The sequence below is a fragment of the Mchenga conophoros genome, linkage group LG17 (genome assembly GCF_057382185.1).
Source record: "Mchenga conophoros isolate Kocher_MC1m ecotype Shallow Benthic linkage group LG17, M_conophoros_male_GT1.1, whole genome shotgun sequence".
Lineage (NCBI taxonomy): Eukaryota > Metazoa > Chordata > Actinopteri > Cichliformes > Cichlidae > Mchenga > Mchenga conophoros.
Genome location: NC_140542.1, coordinates 36,693,852 through 36,711,561, shown reverse-complemented (window position 1 = coordinate 36,711,561; position 17,710 = coordinate 36,693,852). Strand labels below are relative to the sequence as shown.

General features: G+C 43.8%; 3 protein-coding genes across 12 annotated transcripts in view; 2 read left to right on the top strand and 1 right to left on the bottom strand.

Annotated features, from left to right (window-relative positions):
• Window positions 1–269: 269 nt before the first annotated feature.
• LOC146555855 (uncharacterized) lies at window positions 270–3,167 on the bottom strand. Its single transcript, XM_085252019.1, has 7 exons — window positions 3,104–3,167; window positions 2,602–2,779; window positions 2,344–2,525; window positions 2,078–2,208; window positions 1,812–1,960; window positions 1,645–1,734; window positions 270–1,518 (listed from the first exon to the last, which is right to left on the bottom strand). Exons 2-7 carry the CDS (start codon window positions 2,777–2,779, stop codon window positions 1,277–1,279), a joined length of 972 nt encoding a protein of 323 aa, XP_085108145.1. The 5' UTR covers window positions 3,104–3,167; the 3' UTR covers window positions 270–1,276.
• A 62-nt stretch (window positions 3,168–3,229) lies between these two features.
• Window positions 3,230–9,285, top strand: trmu (tRNA 5-methylaminomethyl-2-thiouridylate methyltransferase). The gene is made up of 11 exons (XM_085252741.1): window positions 3,230–3,404; window positions 3,586–3,751; window positions 4,771–4,877; window positions 4,978–5,100; window positions 5,214–5,386; window positions 5,466–5,519; window positions 5,644–5,710; window positions 6,011–6,111; window positions 7,646–7,790; window positions 7,885–7,967; window positions 8,061–9,285. Exons 1-11 carry the CDS (start codon window positions 3,323–3,325, stop codon window positions 8,208–8,210), a joined length of 1,251 nt encoding a protein of 416 aa, XP_085108867.1. The 5' UTR covers window positions 3,230–3,322; the 3' UTR covers window positions 8,211–9,285.
• A 1,520-nt stretch (window positions 9,286–10,805) lies between these two features.
• Window positions 10,806–17,710, top strand: part of celsr1a (cadherin EGF LAG seven-pass G-type receptor 1a) — a 95,868-nt gene continuing 88,963 nt past the window's right edge. For 9 of the 10 annotated variants that reach the window (XM_085251447.1, XM_085251446.1, XM_085251445.1 and 6 more), the window contains exon 1: window positions 10,806–14,570. In XM_085251447.1, coding sequence (XP_085107573.1) covers window positions 11,030–14,570 — 3,541 coding nt within the window. In that variant the 5' untranslated portion in view covers window positions 10,806–11,029. The remainder of the gene's footprint in view (window positions 14,571–17,710) is intronic. The other variant, XM_085251448.1, reaches the window with a different exon arrangement.

The following is a 17,710-nucleotide window of genomic DNA, read 5'->3' as shown; positions in this document are numbered from 1 at the left end:
CTTGTTTTATTTTACCTTTGAACTTTTTCATTCACTGTGTTTTTTGGTTCCGTGCACTGAAGGTTAGTTTTCTGATGATTTTTCAGCGATGTAAAGCTGCTCTCTTGCAAGCAGAGCTGAATTATGAATCCAAATTGCTTTGAGGTGGATGTGAGCCAGACCTCTGAATAATTTAAAAAAAAAAAAAAAGGCTCAAATGCCCCGAAGCACTATCATGAAGGCACTTCAGTCAAGCCAAATTTCAGCCAATGGCTGTCAGCCTGGGGAGGCATGAATAATAAATCTGCTGTTTGTTTTAAAAAGTTTGGAGTTAGGTTTGACAAAATTGCACTTTTTACGTCTGTTGATGATAATAATAGAAATATTTAATAAAGAATGTTGAATGTGGAGCTGCCGGGCACGAGGAAAAGAGGAAGACCTCAGAGAAGATTCATGGACGTAGTGAAGGAGGATCAGAAACTATCATAACCATTCAGATGCTTATAGATTACAGAGCATTGCATTATAATCATCAATTGGCATTTTACTGCAAAGTACAAAGTAATTACTATTCATTAACAAAGTGTTAATGAGAATCACAGTATTTGAAATGTAACAGTATATAACACAATAAGCTACACTGCTCCGAGAGGCTCCAAACTTTGTGGAAAGGTTTAGGAGGGATTTATGGGAATTTTTGACCATTCTTCCAGAAGCACAGTTGTGAGGTCAGACAGTGATGTTGGACGAGAGGACCTGGCTCGCAGTCTCTGCTCTAATTCATCCCAAAGGTGTTCTATCAGGTTGAGGTTCTTCCACACCAAACTCTCTCATGTGTTTATGGACCTTGCTTTGTGCACTGGTCCTGGTGGAACAGAAAGGGGGCATCTGCAAACAGTTCCCACAATGTTGAGCCACGATCGCCCATGGCTGGGATGCAGCTGCTCAGCCATGGAAACCTATTCCATGAAGTTTGGAGGTCTGCAGGAAGGTGGTGGTCTTTGCACACCATGCGCATCAACATATGCTGTCCTCGCTCTGTGATGTTATGTGGTATACCACTTCATGGCTGAGTTGCTGTCATTCCCAATCAGCAATCAGAGTCAAGCACTTACCTACACATTCTGATCGGCACACTCTCTCACACTGTCAGACTTTTAAGAATATAAAAAACATACCAGAAAGACGCAGAATTACGACAGCAGTAAAAACATGGGTATTAGCAATGTTTATTCTAAATTGTTATCTGAGAGAGTTACTGGCACGGATTTGTAAGAAGTCACAGATTTGTAGTTTGTCAGTCCTGAAAGTTCACAAGCTCGGCTTTTCCGATATTCCCTCCGGTGAGGATGCACACAACATCCTTGCCCTCCAGCTCTGGGATCTTGTTGTTAACGATGGCAGCAAAAGCAGCAGAGCCTGATGGCTCCACTACCAGCCCGGATCTGTAGAGCGTGGACACGGCAGCCTCGATCTCCTCATCGCTAACGAGGATGATCCCCTCCACGTAACGTTGGCACAGCTGATAGGGCAGCCTGCCTGGTGATGGCGCAAGAAAACTCTTCTATTTTCTCATGTATTGCAAACAGAAAGTCAAGGAATTTTAAAAAAAAAACAGTTCACATACAACCCAGATATGCTGGAGAGAAATTTGACAAAAACTACCTGCGAAAGGTGGTGCAAGACCTGACGCGATGCTCTTGCTGTCCATTTCTACTGGCTTCTTCTCAATTAAGCTTTTGTACATTGTGCAAGCTGCGTTAAGCAGAAACACACTTAAAGTTTCTGCACACAAAAACAAGTTAAACATCAGTTTGTCAGTGACTTTTTACCTCCTTCTGGCTCCACGCCGTAGATCTTGGTTTTACTGCAACCTGACAGTTTGATGGCAGCAGCTACTCCAGCCAGCAGCCCACCTCCACCGCAGCACACCACCACCACATCAGGCTCCGGCATCACTTCCAGCACCTCCATACCAAGACTAAATGCATGTGCACACGTAATTAATAAAAGACAGAGATATTAGAAATGTAATTGTTACCAATAAAACACGAAGATAGAAGCACGCTTATGCACTAGCATCCAGCCCTGATTGTACCTGGCATGCCCTGCAATTAGATCCAGGTCATCGAAGGAGTGCAGGAAGGTCATGTTGTCCTCCTGAACACAACGGTTCACCACATTTATCAGACAGGATGTAGGCGCTCGCTCCACCTCCACCCCTAAACTCTGAGGACAAGAATAACCACTCCATGAAAATGACAAAGTAATAAATTCACACTTATTAGGAAGTAATTTATTTGTCTGTATTTAACTTTCAAGGCTTTTGTCTTTTGCTTAACTGTGCCACAAACAACCTCTGACCTGTATAAAGATGGACTTGTTCTCTGGGGCGGTTTCAGGCATCACCACTTTGCCCTTTGACCCAAAGTGTTTTGAGGCATATGCAAACGACTTGCCGTAGTTTCCAGCAGACATGGTGACAAAACGGCCACCCGCCGGTCTCCTGGCAAACTGATTGGCTACTCCTCTGATCTTAAAAGACCCTGTCATTCAAAAACAGGAAGTCAATAAACCTGCAGCAAAGTGTCAGGGAAGCCAAACAAAGTGGGTTTCACCAACCAGTTCTCTGCATGTTTTCCAGTTTGATGTGGATGTTGCAGTCAATGCTGAGAGGCAGGGTGGTCTGCCTCCAGGCGATCATGGGGGTGTTGATGACACCCAGAGGGCTGCTCCTCACCGTCTCTCTCGCTTCTTTTAGCATGTCCAGGGTGACAGGGTCTGCAGACACCTCACACATCTGGGTGGGTCAGAAACAGAGAAACATCATCACACCCAGTAGTTTAGTTTTACATAAACGTATAAAAGACACTCATTAATTTATTAATATATTTTTGCAGTTACTGTAGGATTAATTTAAAATATGTAGCTCTCAACCATGAGTTCACCGCTTTAATAATCGGAAAATGTAAAGAATTGAGTTGATTTAATTTGTAAGCAGTTCGGAGCCTCTGATTTATTAGGAAAAAACGTGAAAGTTAAATTATATATAAAACAACTATGTTTCGCCTTTAAACGAAACCAAAAATGTATATTTATTCTGTTCGGTATTTTTTACACAGACCTTATTATTTGTTTTCACTCAGCTCCTTGAAGTTTAGTGTTACAACTTTTTCGTCTCCCTCCTCTGCAGCTCGATGGTTCCGGCATAAAATGCGTTTCAAGTCGAACGTTATTGCTGAGTGGACCGCAAACATGGCGGCTTCTGTGGAGCAGCTGGGTGAAATATTCTAGCTTCGTGAGCGAGAAAGTGTTCAAAGACAGACTGCAGTAATATGAAAACATGGCTTTGATAAAGCACGTGGTGTGCGCCATGTCCGGCGGCGTTGACAGCTCCGTCGCAGCGTTACTGCTGAAGAGACGAGGTGAGAAAAGCTGGCAGTGGAAACACTGAAGCACACCTGTACTGGCTTTGTGATGGGGAAAGGTTAGCCAGACGGGTGAAGCCGCCGTATACGAATCAAAGAAATCAATCAATCAATCAAATAAAGTCAGAAAAACCAAAGTAAAGCTGTGAGTCTCATTGTGATTGCGTGTTGTTTGAAGGCTACAACGTGACTGGAGTTTTTATGAAGAACTGGGATTCTCTGGATGAGAAGGGGGTCTGCACCACAGAGAAGGACTGTGAGGACGCATACAGAGTGTGCCAGAGCCTGGATGTCCCCTTTCATCAAGTCTCCTATGTCAAAGAGTACTGGCATGAAGTTTTCAGGTATTTCTGTCTTCTTCTGTCTGCTGCCTTTAGGGCTCACAGCAGCTTATCTGCCTCCATCCCCTTTCCACCTCCTCTGTATATCGTCCTGTCGGCGCTGTGTTCAACATACTTTATCCATTACAGATGCCGCCATCTCCAATGAAATTTGAGAAATGCCGTTTTTGTGAAAATGCTCCAAAGGGATTTTCAGCATATTGTTTCTAAACATACTAGTTTAAAGAGCTGCTAAAAAGACAGTTGCAGGTCATTTGGACCACGATACACAAAGGTATTTCTGTGTGCAGTAAGTCATATTTGGATGCTTCTGTTGTGTGGGCTTCCTGCCCTTCTGTGTACATACATGGAAAGCTGTAGGTGGCAGTAAGCACAGAAGAGAGGGCTACATCTATTCCCTGTTTTGTTCCACCTGTCCCAATTGTCATAAGGCAAAAGGAAGGTTACACCCTGGGCAGGTCATCCAGGCAGACAGACAACCATTCACACCTACGACCAATTAAGAATCACCAGTTAACCTAAAGTGTGCCTGTGAAATGTGGGAGGAAGTCGGAGTACCCAAAGAGAACCCATGCAGGCACGAGGAGAACATGCAGACGCAACATAGATCCTATGTGGGTTCACTCCAGATTCCCTGGCTTCCTCCCCAGCTGGTCAGTGGATTTGAACCCATTACCTTCCTGCTGTGAGGCAACAGCACTAACTATCAAACCAACATGCTATCTACAATGTTCATATGCAGCATTAAAAAGTAGGAGCTCAGTTGGAGGCTGGTTGCAAAGTGGCTTGCAGATGTGCAACAACTGTGTGCATGCTGGAAGAGCTTAAAAAGTGCAATATGAGGCGAGCTTCCAGGATTCCTGATAAGGAAAAATGTTCTGATTTACATTTAAAATTGATATTGACTTCAATGAGATTTAGAACAAAAACTAGGATCAGAATGTGGAATCTCTCAAATTTTTTACTTGTTTTTTTATCCAGTGTTGAGCACTGAATGCAGTTTCTCTCTGTCTGGTTTGCAGTAATCTGTTGAAGGAATATGAGAGGGGAAGAACACCAAACCCAGACATACTATGCAACAAGCACATCAAATTTAACCACTTCCACAAATATGCCATCGACACCCTGGGTACGCTGTTTTATTTTCATTCTCATGCTTATTGGTTGAAATATAAAATATGATCACTTAAGTCTCAGACACACTCCAAGAGACACATTGTTTCCTGTAGGTGCTGATGCCATGGCAACAGGCCACTATGCCAGGACATCACAGGAAGATGACGAAGTTTTCGAACAGGCTCACACAGCTCCGCCCACCACACTGTTCAGAGATCGATTTGAGATCCGAAATCGTAAGTGTGACTTTCCCTTTATACCTCTTATATCTCTGATTTTTACACTAATTTCCACTATTTTTGTTTCTGCGAGTGAAGTTTGTCTTTTTTTCTTGCGTTCCCATCACCAGCTGTGAAGCTGTACAAAGGGGCGGATCTCCTCAAGGACCAGACTTTCTTTCTCAGTCAGATCCCACAACAAGCCTTACGACAAACCATGTTCCCGCTCGCTGGACTCACCAAAGAATTTGTGAAAAAGATGGCTGCTGAGGCTGGGTTTCACCACGTGCTGAAGAAGAAAGAGGTGCTCAAATATATTACAGACTTTAATAAGGAGAGAGGAGAGGAACACAGGATTTAAATTGACTGGTGTGTCGTTTCAGAGCATGGGTATCTGCTTTATTGGAGAGAGAAACTTTGAAAACTTCATCTTGGAGGCAAGTATTTATTTCACATGGCAAAAGTATCTCATTTTCATAGGATTTATGACAAAACCTTCCATCTCTTTTTAAGATGACCTCAGATCATTTTGATCTTCAGCTGCTTTGTTTCTATTTTCAGTATCTGGACCCCAAACCTGGGAACTTTGTCTCCATTGAGGATGGAACTGTAATGGGAACCCACAAAGGTGTGTTTGTGAACATCTTTTTAAAAAAAATAAAAGTGTGCCACTACTGTACACCTGACTAAAATGTATTATAGTCAGGCAGCATTCTCTGGAGCTAAAAACAAAGCAACGTCTGAAGTGCTGAAATATGCAGTTCCTCAAATGGCCACATGAGGCTGACTTCAAAGTCAAATTATTTCCCATGCAGTCACATGTTAAAGGTTACAGAGGTTGTTTTGGTCCATATGCGCATGTATAAAACTATCAGACACCTGTTTGTCCCTTCTTTTCTCATATTCTTATGTGTTTCTGTCCATACAGGTTGGTTCACACTGACACTGGGCCAAAGGGCAAGGATAGGCGGGCAGAGAGACGCCTGGTTCGTGGTGGACAAAGACATCGTTACTGGAGATGTGTTTGTGGTGAGAACATCTGTGTTTAAGTTATCAAATGTCAACGCATCCATCTTAACATTCTCCTGATGTTCCCTTACAATTAGGAGCGATTTTTTTTTTTTCTCCAGTTTTAATGTTCATGAATGTGTCGACTTGTATGGGCTCAAAATGTGGTCATAAATATTTTGTACTTGTAAATCGGTTTTGTACTTGTAAAAAAGATTTGTATGTGTAAAAAAAAATTTGTGTGTGTAAAAAAGATTTGTGCGTGCGTAAAAAAGATTTGTGTGTGTGTGTAAAAAAGGTTTGTGTGTGGACTTAGCCAAAAAAACCCCTGCAAGTTACAAGTACGGATTTTGACCCTATTTTTCTTCCTTTCATCTGATTGGTGAATGTCATGTCAATCACAAATGTAACAATCCAATCAGAGAACAGATGGGTTTGGCTGTCGGAGGGGCACTTTTTTGAACTGCAGGTCCTTTAAGGGTAATTTCTATATAAATATCCGATAGCAGTTAGGTCCCCTTACTTTCAGCAGCTGTTGAAAGGATAAAGTTGTGGTATATCAGTGGTTAGAAATACCATTATTACTTTAAGATTAGTTTAACACAAAGTCAGGGCTGACCCAGGACCATTGCTGTGAGTCACAGCGCGCAGCATAAAAGTCCTTTCACATCGGATGCAGGATACGCTGCTAATGCTAATTGCTGACTAAAAGCAAAGGATCCAGAATTTGTTACGCTGGCTGCTGAGCTCTGTGGGTTTTTGCAGCAGCTCTACCTGTACTAGATGCACCTGCTCCTTGTCGTTTTTATCGCTGACTTTATGTGAACTACAAGAGTTTCTGGTTTTTTTGCTAGTTCTTCAAATGTTCAATAAAAACATGTATGCTAATTCATAACGAAGAAAGCTTTGTAATGAAGACTGTCATTTCCAAAACACTGCCCCCCGTGTCCGCAGCGCTGTTGAAAAGGCTGTGGAAGTCCCTGTATTAAACACGTAGACCTGTGACACAAAAATCATCAAACTCGGACGACCACAGACTGTTTTCCTTCGTGGTGATGAAGGAAAACGCTGGGTTGGCATATAAAAGGGCATTTATTCCCTTCAAAGACCTGCAGTTCAAAAAAAGCGCCCCTCCGACAGCCAAACCCATCTGTTCTCTGATTGGATTGTTACATTTGTGATTGACATGACATTCACCAATCAGATGAAAGGAAGAAAAATAGGGTCAAAATTCGTAGTTGTAACTTGCAGGGTTTTTTTTTGGCTAAGTCCACACACAAATCTTTTTTACGCACGTACAAATTTTTTTTACACATACAAATCTTTTTTACAAGTACAAAACCAATTTACAAGTACAAAATATTTATGACCACATTTTGAGCCCATAGACTTGTAGATTCAAAAACCAAGTTTGTAAAATGAAACGGAGGATGGTAATACCTGTAACTCCCTGTAGGAGGCAGCGTATTCATCTTTGGTGTTTCTTGAGCAACGTGTTGCAATTCGTGACCATTTTTAATCAGGTACTTGATTTGTTACACCTCTTGTGGCTCAGGCTCCGACAACCAATCACCCAGCTCTTTTCCGCGACACCGTGCGAACGGAGCGTTTCCACTGGGTAACAGAAGACCCGCCCCCCGAACTAGCCAGGACCCAAATGATGGATTGTCACTTCCGCTTCATCCACCAGATGCCGCTCGGTGAGTTCTGTGTTATCAGTGCCTGCGAGAAGATTATTAATGCCGACTGAAAATCGGCTCAAACATTAAACACAGCTTCAACTGTGCGTTCCAGTTCCCTGCACAGTAACTCTGAACATGGACGGCTCTGTGTGGATTTTGCTCTCCCAGCCAGTCAGAGCTCTGACACCTGGACAGGTAGCGGCTAACATGTTCAGGACTGTTCTTTAACATCACACTACATGTGTGGCTTCTTTGTGTTATCGGAGTGTTCTTGTTTTCCTTCCACAGTTTGCCGTGCTCTACAAAGGGGACGAGTGTTTGGGCAGTGGGAAGATCACCCAGCTTGGGCCAAGCGAATTCACGCTGCAGAAGGGCCGCGAGCGGATGGTAGCAGCCTTTCAGCGCAAAGAGCAGTCGACCCCTGAACCAGACAGCTGAGAGGAGCTCACAGTCCGGCTGTGGGGGAAATGCACTGTGTGCAGCACATGAGCTGCGAGCACCCTGTGAGGAACATAAGCCAGTCCAAGAGATGGTTGGACCGGCTTTAGTGACACAGGGCAGATGCTCAGGGAGGCAGCAGAGGGTTGATTGGCTTTTTAAAGGCTCCAGGAAACAGCAGTGTTTTGTTTATGGTTTGTTTTTTTTGTTTTTTACATAAGTAGATCTCTACTGTTTTTAACCTAATATAATCTTTCTGTCCAAGATCTGTACCAACACCACAGAGATAACTTCCAGGTACTGCTTGTTGTTGGCTTCACTACGAGGACAAAGATGCACTCGTGAAATGCAATTATTTAATTGAAATTGTGTAAACGAGTAGGTTTGTGCATTTCTACAGTGCACTGTGTGTTTTCATAAAAGCAGAAACAAAAAATGAGCTCACATTGTTAAGCAGAGCATTTTCTGAACTGTAGACGGTGCTTCTTTTTTTGTGGTCTGAAAGCTCTGCTTTCTCTTTACTGGGAGACCTGGGTGAAGATTTGTGAAGTTCTGCTGGACTGTCAGAATGCTCACGTTTCCTCAGAGGACACTACCTTGTGGGCAGATCTGGTTGACTCTTGGCTTGTTCTACTTTATTGGTGTAATAAGAGTTTATGTAGTTTGTCTTAAAAGTTTTAAGGCTTCTCAGGTTAGTTTTGTTTGTTTTTTTTTCAGACCAGCTAAAAACTTTGAAGGCTACTAAAAAATTATTTTTGTATGTTTCACAACTTCTATGATCCAAGTTTATTCTGTTGTGGATTTGACGGTGGTTAAATTATGACCTAAAAAAATGCCTGATAGGAGAGAAAGGAAATGTGAGAGTATTGGATGTTTTTATCCATCGGTTGTGCCATTTATTTCAGTAGTTGTAAATTACAAGAAAGATGATTTCTAATGCTGTATTGTATTTTAAATGCCAGGTTAATGTTTTTTAAAAAACAGCAGTGCTTTCTTCGGGCGCAGGAGAACGAACTCTGTACAAAGTGTACATTTGAAAAATGGACTTAAACAAATAAATAAATGCGAAGAGTGACATTTGCTTTCCCTGCACACGCCTGTGTTTAAATGTGCCATATCATGTTCTGTCCAGAGTCGTGATTTTTCTTGGGCAAAATTGAGTTTATGTACATAATGGTCATTTTGTTAGGCACACCTTTTTTTTCTTTTTCTTTTGCTTGTAACACAAATGTCTAATCAGCCAATCAGACATGTAGACATGGTCGAGATGACCTGCTGATGTTCAAACTGAGCATTTGAACAAAAAGTTGATTTAAGTGACTCTTAAAATGACACGGTTGTTGGTGCCATAGAGTACATGTGCTGGTTTTTAGAGCACTTCTACTCTACTGGAGAATTTTACACACAAGCACTCTTTGCGACATGCTGTCTAACATTCACACTTCATTGGAAAGCAACTGATTGGCATGCAGACTGGAGCAGCGAGGGATCGAAGTTGTAATGCTGTCAAGTTGACACAGACTCAAATATCTCAGGAATGTTTCCAGGACTTTGCTGAATCTGTGCAACGGAAAGTTAAGGAAGTTGTGCAGGTAAAAACGGGTCCAACCCGGCACCAGCAAGGTGTGCATAAGGAAGTTCATCAGTGGATACGGCAGCTGTGGGCCAACTGTTGTAAAGCTGCTGGTCCTCGTAGGGGCGCTGTTGTACAAGACTAACGTCAACTGTTATTCTGGAGTTAACGTTGTTTAGCACAAACATAACGAATCCCGAGAGTAACGGCATTGCCTCGTGATACACGTTAAAGTGCAGCATATAATCGTTGTTGTGGGAGTTTTTTCCAGAATAGAAAAGTCATTTTTTTGTCAGCTTAAACTTTAAATTAAAAAAAAAAAAATCGTTTTGTTGAGGCAAAACAAAATGAAACGTGAGGAAATGTGTTTGAATGAACATAAAGTTCTAAAATCATACAAACTTAGATGCCTGAAACGCTGTCTGATTTTACCTATTATTATTATTATTATATTGTTGTTGATGTATTACAAATGAAGAAAAAACACTCATCTCTGACCATGACGCACACAAGTAAACTGCACGGGTGAAGGAAGTGAGATCCTCTGCGACATTCCTGTAGTTTTGTGGTGCAGTCCACAGTTCCCTGTGTCTAATATTTACTACATTGATGTGACATATAAATAACTGTTCAACTTTCTCCCCTCCATAGATGAGTAGGAGCTGGTTAAAGCTGTGATGATGACATTTTCAGTCTTCCTTCACTGAGCCTCAGGTCTGTTTTAATTGTACCATCACAGCTCAGAACGCTTCAGCACACAGAAGTTGAAGAGGGAGCGACACTTAAACGCGCAGCAGGAATTTTACCCACATCTCGTCCTATTGTAATAACAATGCGCCTGTGCGTATTGGTCACCCGGACAGCGGCACTTCCTAAATCTCCATGAGAAAAAAAAAAAGAAAGCCTCCTCGCCACCACCCCACCCGAAAGCGTCCCAGAGGGGGAACACAGCAGGTTTATGGTAATAAGTCTCTGAGGAGGAGAGAGGAGGAGGAGGTGGAGGAGGAGGAGAGCCGCGGAGCCATTTTGTACTCATTTTAAACTCAGTGTGTGTTTACGCAGCCGTGACGCGCCTGGACACACTGATACTATGGATACCCAGCGTCTTTTTCCACGTTGAGAATTACTTCACCATGCGGGAGAAAAGTAAGACGCGGTGCTGGGAGAGGGAGACTTAATGCTTTTCTTTACTTTTTTTGCGGAGGAGTTTCGGTGAAGTTGAACGGGATTCGGCAGGTTTACAAGCATGGAGCCGCCGATGTGTTGCTGGGTTTGGGTTTGGGTTCTGTTCACCGTGCCGCCGCTCGCGGGATGTTTGGAGATGCACCTTTCGGAGAGTTCACAGCCCGGGAGCCTTTTGGCCAACCTGTCGCTCGGCCCTGGGTGGACTTATAAACTTGACAGGACTTTATCTCCCAACTTCATTCAGAGTTGTTTCCAAGTTGGGAGGCTCGACGGTGTTATCCGCCTGTCCCACAAAGTTCAGTGTGCGCGCACACCCAGGAATCCTGCGCCTGTTTATTTCAGAACTGTCTCCTCCGCGTCCGGAGACGTTATCCTGACGCATTTTAATGTGTTCGTTCACGGCCAGGACTGTTTTATTAAATACAAGAGAAAGAAAGCGTCAGGTGAGCCAGACATTCAAATAAAACACCTTTCAAAACTGGAGGCAACTTCCTGCTTACCTGCAGGTATTCTACTTTTGAATGTAACAAAACTTTTACCCTCTTTCACGCAAAACACTGCCTTTTTGGATACTGAGTGTGTAGGAAGAAACGTTGTCGGGGTGATCAGGCACGGAGATTTATTCCTGGCTAGTGACTTGTGTCTTAAACACAGTGGACAGTCGGAGGAGAAGCTTCACTGCGCGCTGCACAGCTCTCCGGGCAGCGGGCTCTCTGTGCAGCTTCATTTGACGCTCGTTAAAGCGCGCAAACAACACCAAAGCCCGTCAGAAACCATCCACAGACAGTCTGTTGTGCTGATCAGAAGGGGAAAGCGGCAGGTTAATTCATCTCCCCAGTTTCAACTTCCCAACTATCAGGTGTCTGTGCGTGAGAATGAGCCCGCTGGGACGCGAGTTATCACCCTAAAAGCAAATGACCCAGATGATGGAGAAGCGGGGAGGCTGGAGTACAGCATGGAAGCCTTGTTTGATAAAAGGTCTGATGACTTTTTCTACATAGACTCACAGACTGGTAGCATAACAACTATCCAGGCTCTGGACAGAGAAGTCAAAGACACCCATGTGTTCAAAGTTACTGTGACGGACAATGGCACCCCCAAAAGATCTGCCACTTCTTACCTCACTGTCACTGTAAGTGACACCAACGACCACACCCCTGTGTTTGAGCAAAATGAATATCGAGTCAGCATCCGAGAAAACGTAGAAGTGGGCTTTGAAGTTAAGACAGTCCGGGCCACTGACGGTGATGCTCCCTCCAACGCCGACATGATCTATAAAATTGTGAACGCAGACGAAGTCAACTCTGTGTTTGAAATTGACCCCCGGAGCGGCCTGGTGAGGATCAGAGAGCGGCCTGACAGGGAGACCCGGTCCCAGTACCAACTGATCGTCGAAGCCAACGATCAGGGAAAGGAGCCAAGTCCCCGCAGTGCCACCGCCACAGTTTACATCACTGTGGAAGACGAAAATGACAACTACCCACAGTTCACTGAAAAGAGGTACGTGGTGCAGGTCCCAGAGAACGTGCCAGTCAACACCAAAGTGATCCAGGTGGAGGCGACGGACAGAGATGAGGGAAACAATGCCAAAGTTCACTACAGCATCATAAGTGGCAACGTTAAAGGGCAGTTCTACATTCACTCCCCCACTGGTGTCATTGATGTCATCAATCCTCTTGACTATGAAATGATTCGGGAGTATAATTTAAGGATTAAGGCTCAGGATGGAGGCAGGCCTCCGCTGATAAACAGCACAGGGATGGTGGTGGTGCAAGTGGTGGACGTCAATGACAACACACCCATGTTTGTCAGCACACCTTTCCAGGCTACAGTGCTGGAAAATGTGGCCGTTGGTTACTCTGTCATCCACATTCAAGCCATTGATGCCGATTCAGGGAAAAATTCTCTCCTGGAATACCGCATTACCGACACCACGCCAGGTTTTCCGTTCACCATCAACAACAGCACAGGCTGGATTACAGTTAGTGAGCCGCTCGACAGGGAGGAAATTGAATTTTACACCTTTGGCGTGGAGGCGAGAGATCACGGGACACCTGTGAGGTCCTCCTCTGCCAGTGTCAGCGTCACAGTGCTGGATGTGAACGACAACACACCCACATTCTCAGAGAAGACCTACTCACTGAAGATCAACGAAGATGCTGTGGTCGGCAGCAGTGTGCTGACAGTGACCGCTGTGGACAGGGATGTTAACAGCATGGTGACGTATCAGATCTCCAGCGGCAACACCAGGAACCGCTTTGCCATCACTAGCCAGAGTGGCGGTGGCCTCATCACCTTAGCCCTTCCCCTGGACTACAAGCTGGAACGCCAGTATGTCCTGACAGTCACCGCCAGTGATGGAACACTTTACGATACTGCCCAGGTGTTCATCAATGTCACCGATGCCAACACACACCGGCCTGTCTTCCAAAGCGCCAGCTACCACGTGTCTATCAGTGAAGACAAACCAGTGGGCAGCACTGTGATAGTGATCAGTGCGACAGATGAAGACACGGGGGAAAATGCTCGTATCACATACGTAATGGAAGACAATGTTCCTCAGTTCGAAATTGACCCAGATACAGGTGCCATCGTAACCAAAATGGAGCTTGACTATGAGGATCAGGCCTCCTACACTTTAGCCATCACTGCCAAAGACAATGGCATCCCCCAGAAATCTGACATCACTTATGTAGAGATCATCATCAGTGATGCCAATGATAATGCTCCTCATTTTCTCAGAGACATCTACCAGGGGAGTGTTCTTGAGGATGCACCTGTCTACACTAGTGTGCTCCAGATCTCTGCTTCAGACAGAGATAGTGGATCAAACGGCAGGGTGACCTATACATTTCAAGGTGGGGATGACGGTGACGGGGATTTTCACGTAGAGCCTCACTCTGGCATCGTCAGAACCGCTCGCAAGCTGGACCGGGAAAACGTTCATGTTTATAACCTGAAGGCTTTTGCCGTGGATAAAGGTGTTCCGCCTCTGAAAGCTGCTGTTTCTATTCATATTGTAGTCCAAGACATAAATGACAATGCTCCAGTGTTTGAGAAGGATGAGCTTTTTATTGACGTGCAAGAGAACAGCCCAGTGGGATCAGTCGTGGCCCAGATCACTGCCACAGACCCCGATGATGGCACTAATGCTCAGATCATGTATCAGATCGTAGAAGGAAATATTCCAGAAGTGTTCCAGCTGGATATTTTCAATGGAGACCTCACTGCACTCACAGACTTGGATTATGAGACCAAAACTGAGTATGTCATAGTCGTTCAGGCCACATCAGCACCGCTAGTGAGCCGTGCTACTGTGCACATCCGCCTAGTAGACATGAATGACAACGAACCAGTGCTGCACAACTTTGAGATTCTCTTTAATAACTATGTCACCAACAAGTCCAACAGTTTTCCATCTGGAATAATAGGAAAGGTTCCGGCTCATGACCCGGATGTGTCGGATAAACTGCGCTACAAGTTTGAGTCTGGAAATGAGCTAAGTCTGCTGCTGTTGAATGAAGAAACTGGGGATCTGAGGTTGAGCAGGGATTTGGACAATGACAGGGCTCTGGAAGCACCCATGACTATTTCTGTTTCAGGTAAGCAGTCAACCATGTTTTTCTGAGAAAATCCCACTTTTCCTGTCAGTTTCATAAAATGTGTTAAAGATGGAAATTTCCCCCAATATGTGATTCATCACCACACTTTGGAGTCAGTGTAGAATTTTCTCATGAATAGAGACAGCTGCACTGTTGACTGTATGATCAGTGAAGTGTTTGCTGCAGGCTCCGTGCAGCATCCGGTTGTGCTGCTTTACGTAATTGCTGATAAATGTATTGTCTGCAAGTGGTGGGTAGAGGTAATAAAAAGGTGCCGTTCACAGGGCACCCTCATAGCTCAGTGGCTTTGTTGTTGCAGTTATGTGGGTTTTGGTGAAAAAGCCGGCGCGCACTCATGCATGTAGTGCAGATATATGAAGGCTGCTGATTTCCTTTTCTCACTGTTTGGAGTTTGTCCATGCTAGCACTCTTTAAAGTTCATGGGATGAATGTGCAGGTTCACTGCAGGAGGGAGTGGGGGGTGGATGAAGTTTTTCTTTTTGTAGTTTTTCGTGCTTTGCGCATGTTTTTCACACATCGATTTTTGAATGAAAGAGAAGTTTGGATACGTTTCTGTGGTGGGGGGTTGGATCTGAAGGCTTAGATCCAAACCCTGCTAAGTCATGTAGAAAGAATTTGCACTGAGCTTCTTTTTCTCCAAGACAGAAGCACACTTTATTCTTTAAAGTTAAAGATTAGACAAATGCAAACATTTGGACATTCACACCCAAAGTCAGAGGATACCTTCTACAGCACAGATGAGCAGATACAGAGGTTCACACTTAGCTATTAATCAAGAAGAATAAATGTATTTCTCTAGCTCTCCTGTTACCTGTCAGTAGCTGCAAAACCTCTCTGCTGTTTCTCTCTCTTTGCCTTTCTTATTCTTTTCTCACTCTCATGCTTTCTCTGCTTGATCAACCAGAGCACTTTAAACCCCCCAAAATGGGCAAACAGCATAACACAGCTTGATCTGTTGAGCTCTCCCAGCTTTTTTTTGTTACTCTGTCATGTCTCCTAACATATGCACTTGTTGGTAGAATGCAGATGAGCTGCTATGATCCAGGGTACAACAGGGGAATCTGAATTCCCAGTCCATCAGTCTAGCTTTTTGCACTGTAGATCATTGTGACTGGTAAAAGTATTTAAGATGAAATTACATGTGAGAAAATGTGTGTCTTTTTGTCAGTTAGCCATATTGGTCTTGCAATCTCCTCTCTGTATTCTGACAGAAACATTGGTGTGATAATGCAGCTGGAATCGAGCTAGACCTCCATGTCATGGTTCACAGGGCAGTGCAAGGCTTTCACAAGCAGACCTTTCATTGCTGGAGGACTTGTGCCTTTGTCTTTGTCTCAGACAAAAGGCTGACTGTCCTTTTCTAAGTGCTTTATTGCTGTTGTAGTCAACCTGCGGAGCATCTGAGACCCCAGCGGCTCAGCAGGTTACAGGCTGTATAGCCCTCATTCGCTGTCTCTGCTTTCATGCTTGTCATTGACAGCTGACGGGTCTTGCTGTATCCTTGACTACAGTGACCTCTTGATGGTCCCTTAAGGGGGGGGGGCAGGCAGTCTTCTTAATTAGTTGTGGCCTTGTGCGCCCAAACACATAAATATAAGTACACACACGTTCATGCACAATTAAACAGATGTGCACACTTACACTGAAGAGCTCCAACCCCCTGTTTTTTTTCCCTTCTTTTCGTGATGTCAAGTGTTAAGCAACCATTACTGCTGATGGCTTGGCCTTTTGACCTTTGGGCTTTCTGGAGAGGAAAGCCTTTGGGGAATTTTAGGCTATCAGCAAGTTAACAAGTACTGTGAGTCAGTACACCAGCTGTGTTTCAGTCCGTCTTAAATTAGGTTCCCTCTGGCTTTTTCCCCCTCTTTGTGTAGTTATTTTTTGACCTCTTCTTTGTCGCAAATCTAAATTAGGTCCAAATTCCAGTTCAGGACCAGAACCAAATCATATTGCTATACAGTGTATACGTATGGATCCAGTCTAATTGTTGGCAGACCTCTTTGTATCCCTTTCATCAGGCCCAGTTCATACTGGGTCTTTCTGTGGGTGTGCGTACCTTTTCCACATATCATTTGAATAGGTTGTGACTAGTTATACATCTGACAATGAGAGTGATGACACCGTATTATTTTCATTTAAACAAGCCCCATCAGCAGAACATAAGACCACTTATTGATGTATTGAAGTGAGCACTGTCTCATTTAGAGAGGGAAAGGTTGAAAGCTGTCACTCTTCTTATGCTACTAATCAAAGTTCCTCCTAAAACCTGTGTAAGTCATGCACAGGTGCTTTTCTTCTGGCAAACAGGAGGCCTGAGAATGTTTCCCGAGCTCTCTGCTGAAACACAAGAATGCTCTGATAACTCTACCGAGATACACTCACTTAACACACTTTGCTAGCCACAACACTGTTCCATCTGTCCTCAATCTCCCTCAGTGTGTGTGTGTGTGTGCGTGTGTGTGTGTGTGTGTGGTAGCTCTGCTCCACAGCTGTGGGCTGTGTGTTCCGGTTGTAAGAGCTCTTATCTTAGCTTGTCAAATTTCACTTTAAACCTTTGGGGTTTCTCTGTTTTCTGAAAGATGAGTATCTGTCATTTTATGATGAGCACAAAGACATAGCTGTACTTTATTTGAGTGTAATGTACCTACTCTTTGTTTTTTTTCTGCTATATGTAAGATTATATGTAAACATTTGGTGCACCAAAGTCCTGACAGTGACAGGTTTGTGAGTGGGTACAGCAGAAACTATTTGAGTTTTACTGTAAATGAAACTGGTCAGCCAGCTTTCTTTTGTTCCACTCACGGCTGTAAAACCAAGCAAACCATGCTGGTTGGTGGCCAGAATTGAAAAACTAAAGGCCAAGATTGTCTTTTGTCATGAAGTTTGCAGTCTGAATAATAATTGATGTTCTTAACTGTACAGTAAGTCAATTTTTTAGGTTCTTTAATAGACAAAAAACATTTTCTTGACAAATATACATAGATTAGTGTATAATTACATCTTCCGCCACGTTGCCCTGCCATCTTGAATGCAGTGGCGAGATAGACATCGCTATTTAACCTAATCACATTTTATGTACGTGTCTCGAGACGCAGCTTGAAGTTACCTCTTTCAAACTA

What these genes read in the sequence shown, in the direction of transcription:
- LOC146555855 (XM_085252019.1), bottom strand. Translation starts at nt 2,779, where the DNA reads ATGTGTGAGGTGTCTGCAGACCCTGTCACCCTGGACATGCTAAAAGAA. An exon ending in ACAAGTCCATCTTTATACAG is followed by an intron (nt 2,209 to 2,343) that starts GTCAGAGGTTGT and finishes TCTTGTCCTCAG; the next exon opens with AGTTTAGGGGTGGAGGTGGA. An exon ending in CGGCGTGGAGCCAGAAGGAG is followed by an intron (nt 1,735 to 1,811) that starts GTAAAAAGTCAC and finishes TGCTTAACGCAG; the next exon opens with CTTGCACAATGTACAAAAGC.
- trmu (XM_085252741.1), top strand. Translation starts at nt 3,323, where the DNA reads ATGGCTTTGATAAAGCACGTGGTGTGCGCCATGTCCGGCGGCGTTGAC. An exon ending in GTTACTGCTGAAGAGACGAG is followed by an intron (nt 3,405 to 3,585) that starts GTGAGAAAAGCT and finishes TGTTGTTTGAAG; the next exon opens with GCTACAACGTGACTGGAGTT. An exon ending in TCGATTTGAGATCCGAAATC is followed by an intron (nt 5,101 to 5,213) that starts GTAAGTGTGACT and finishes TCCCATCACCAG; the next exon opens with CTGTGAAGCTGTACAAAGGG.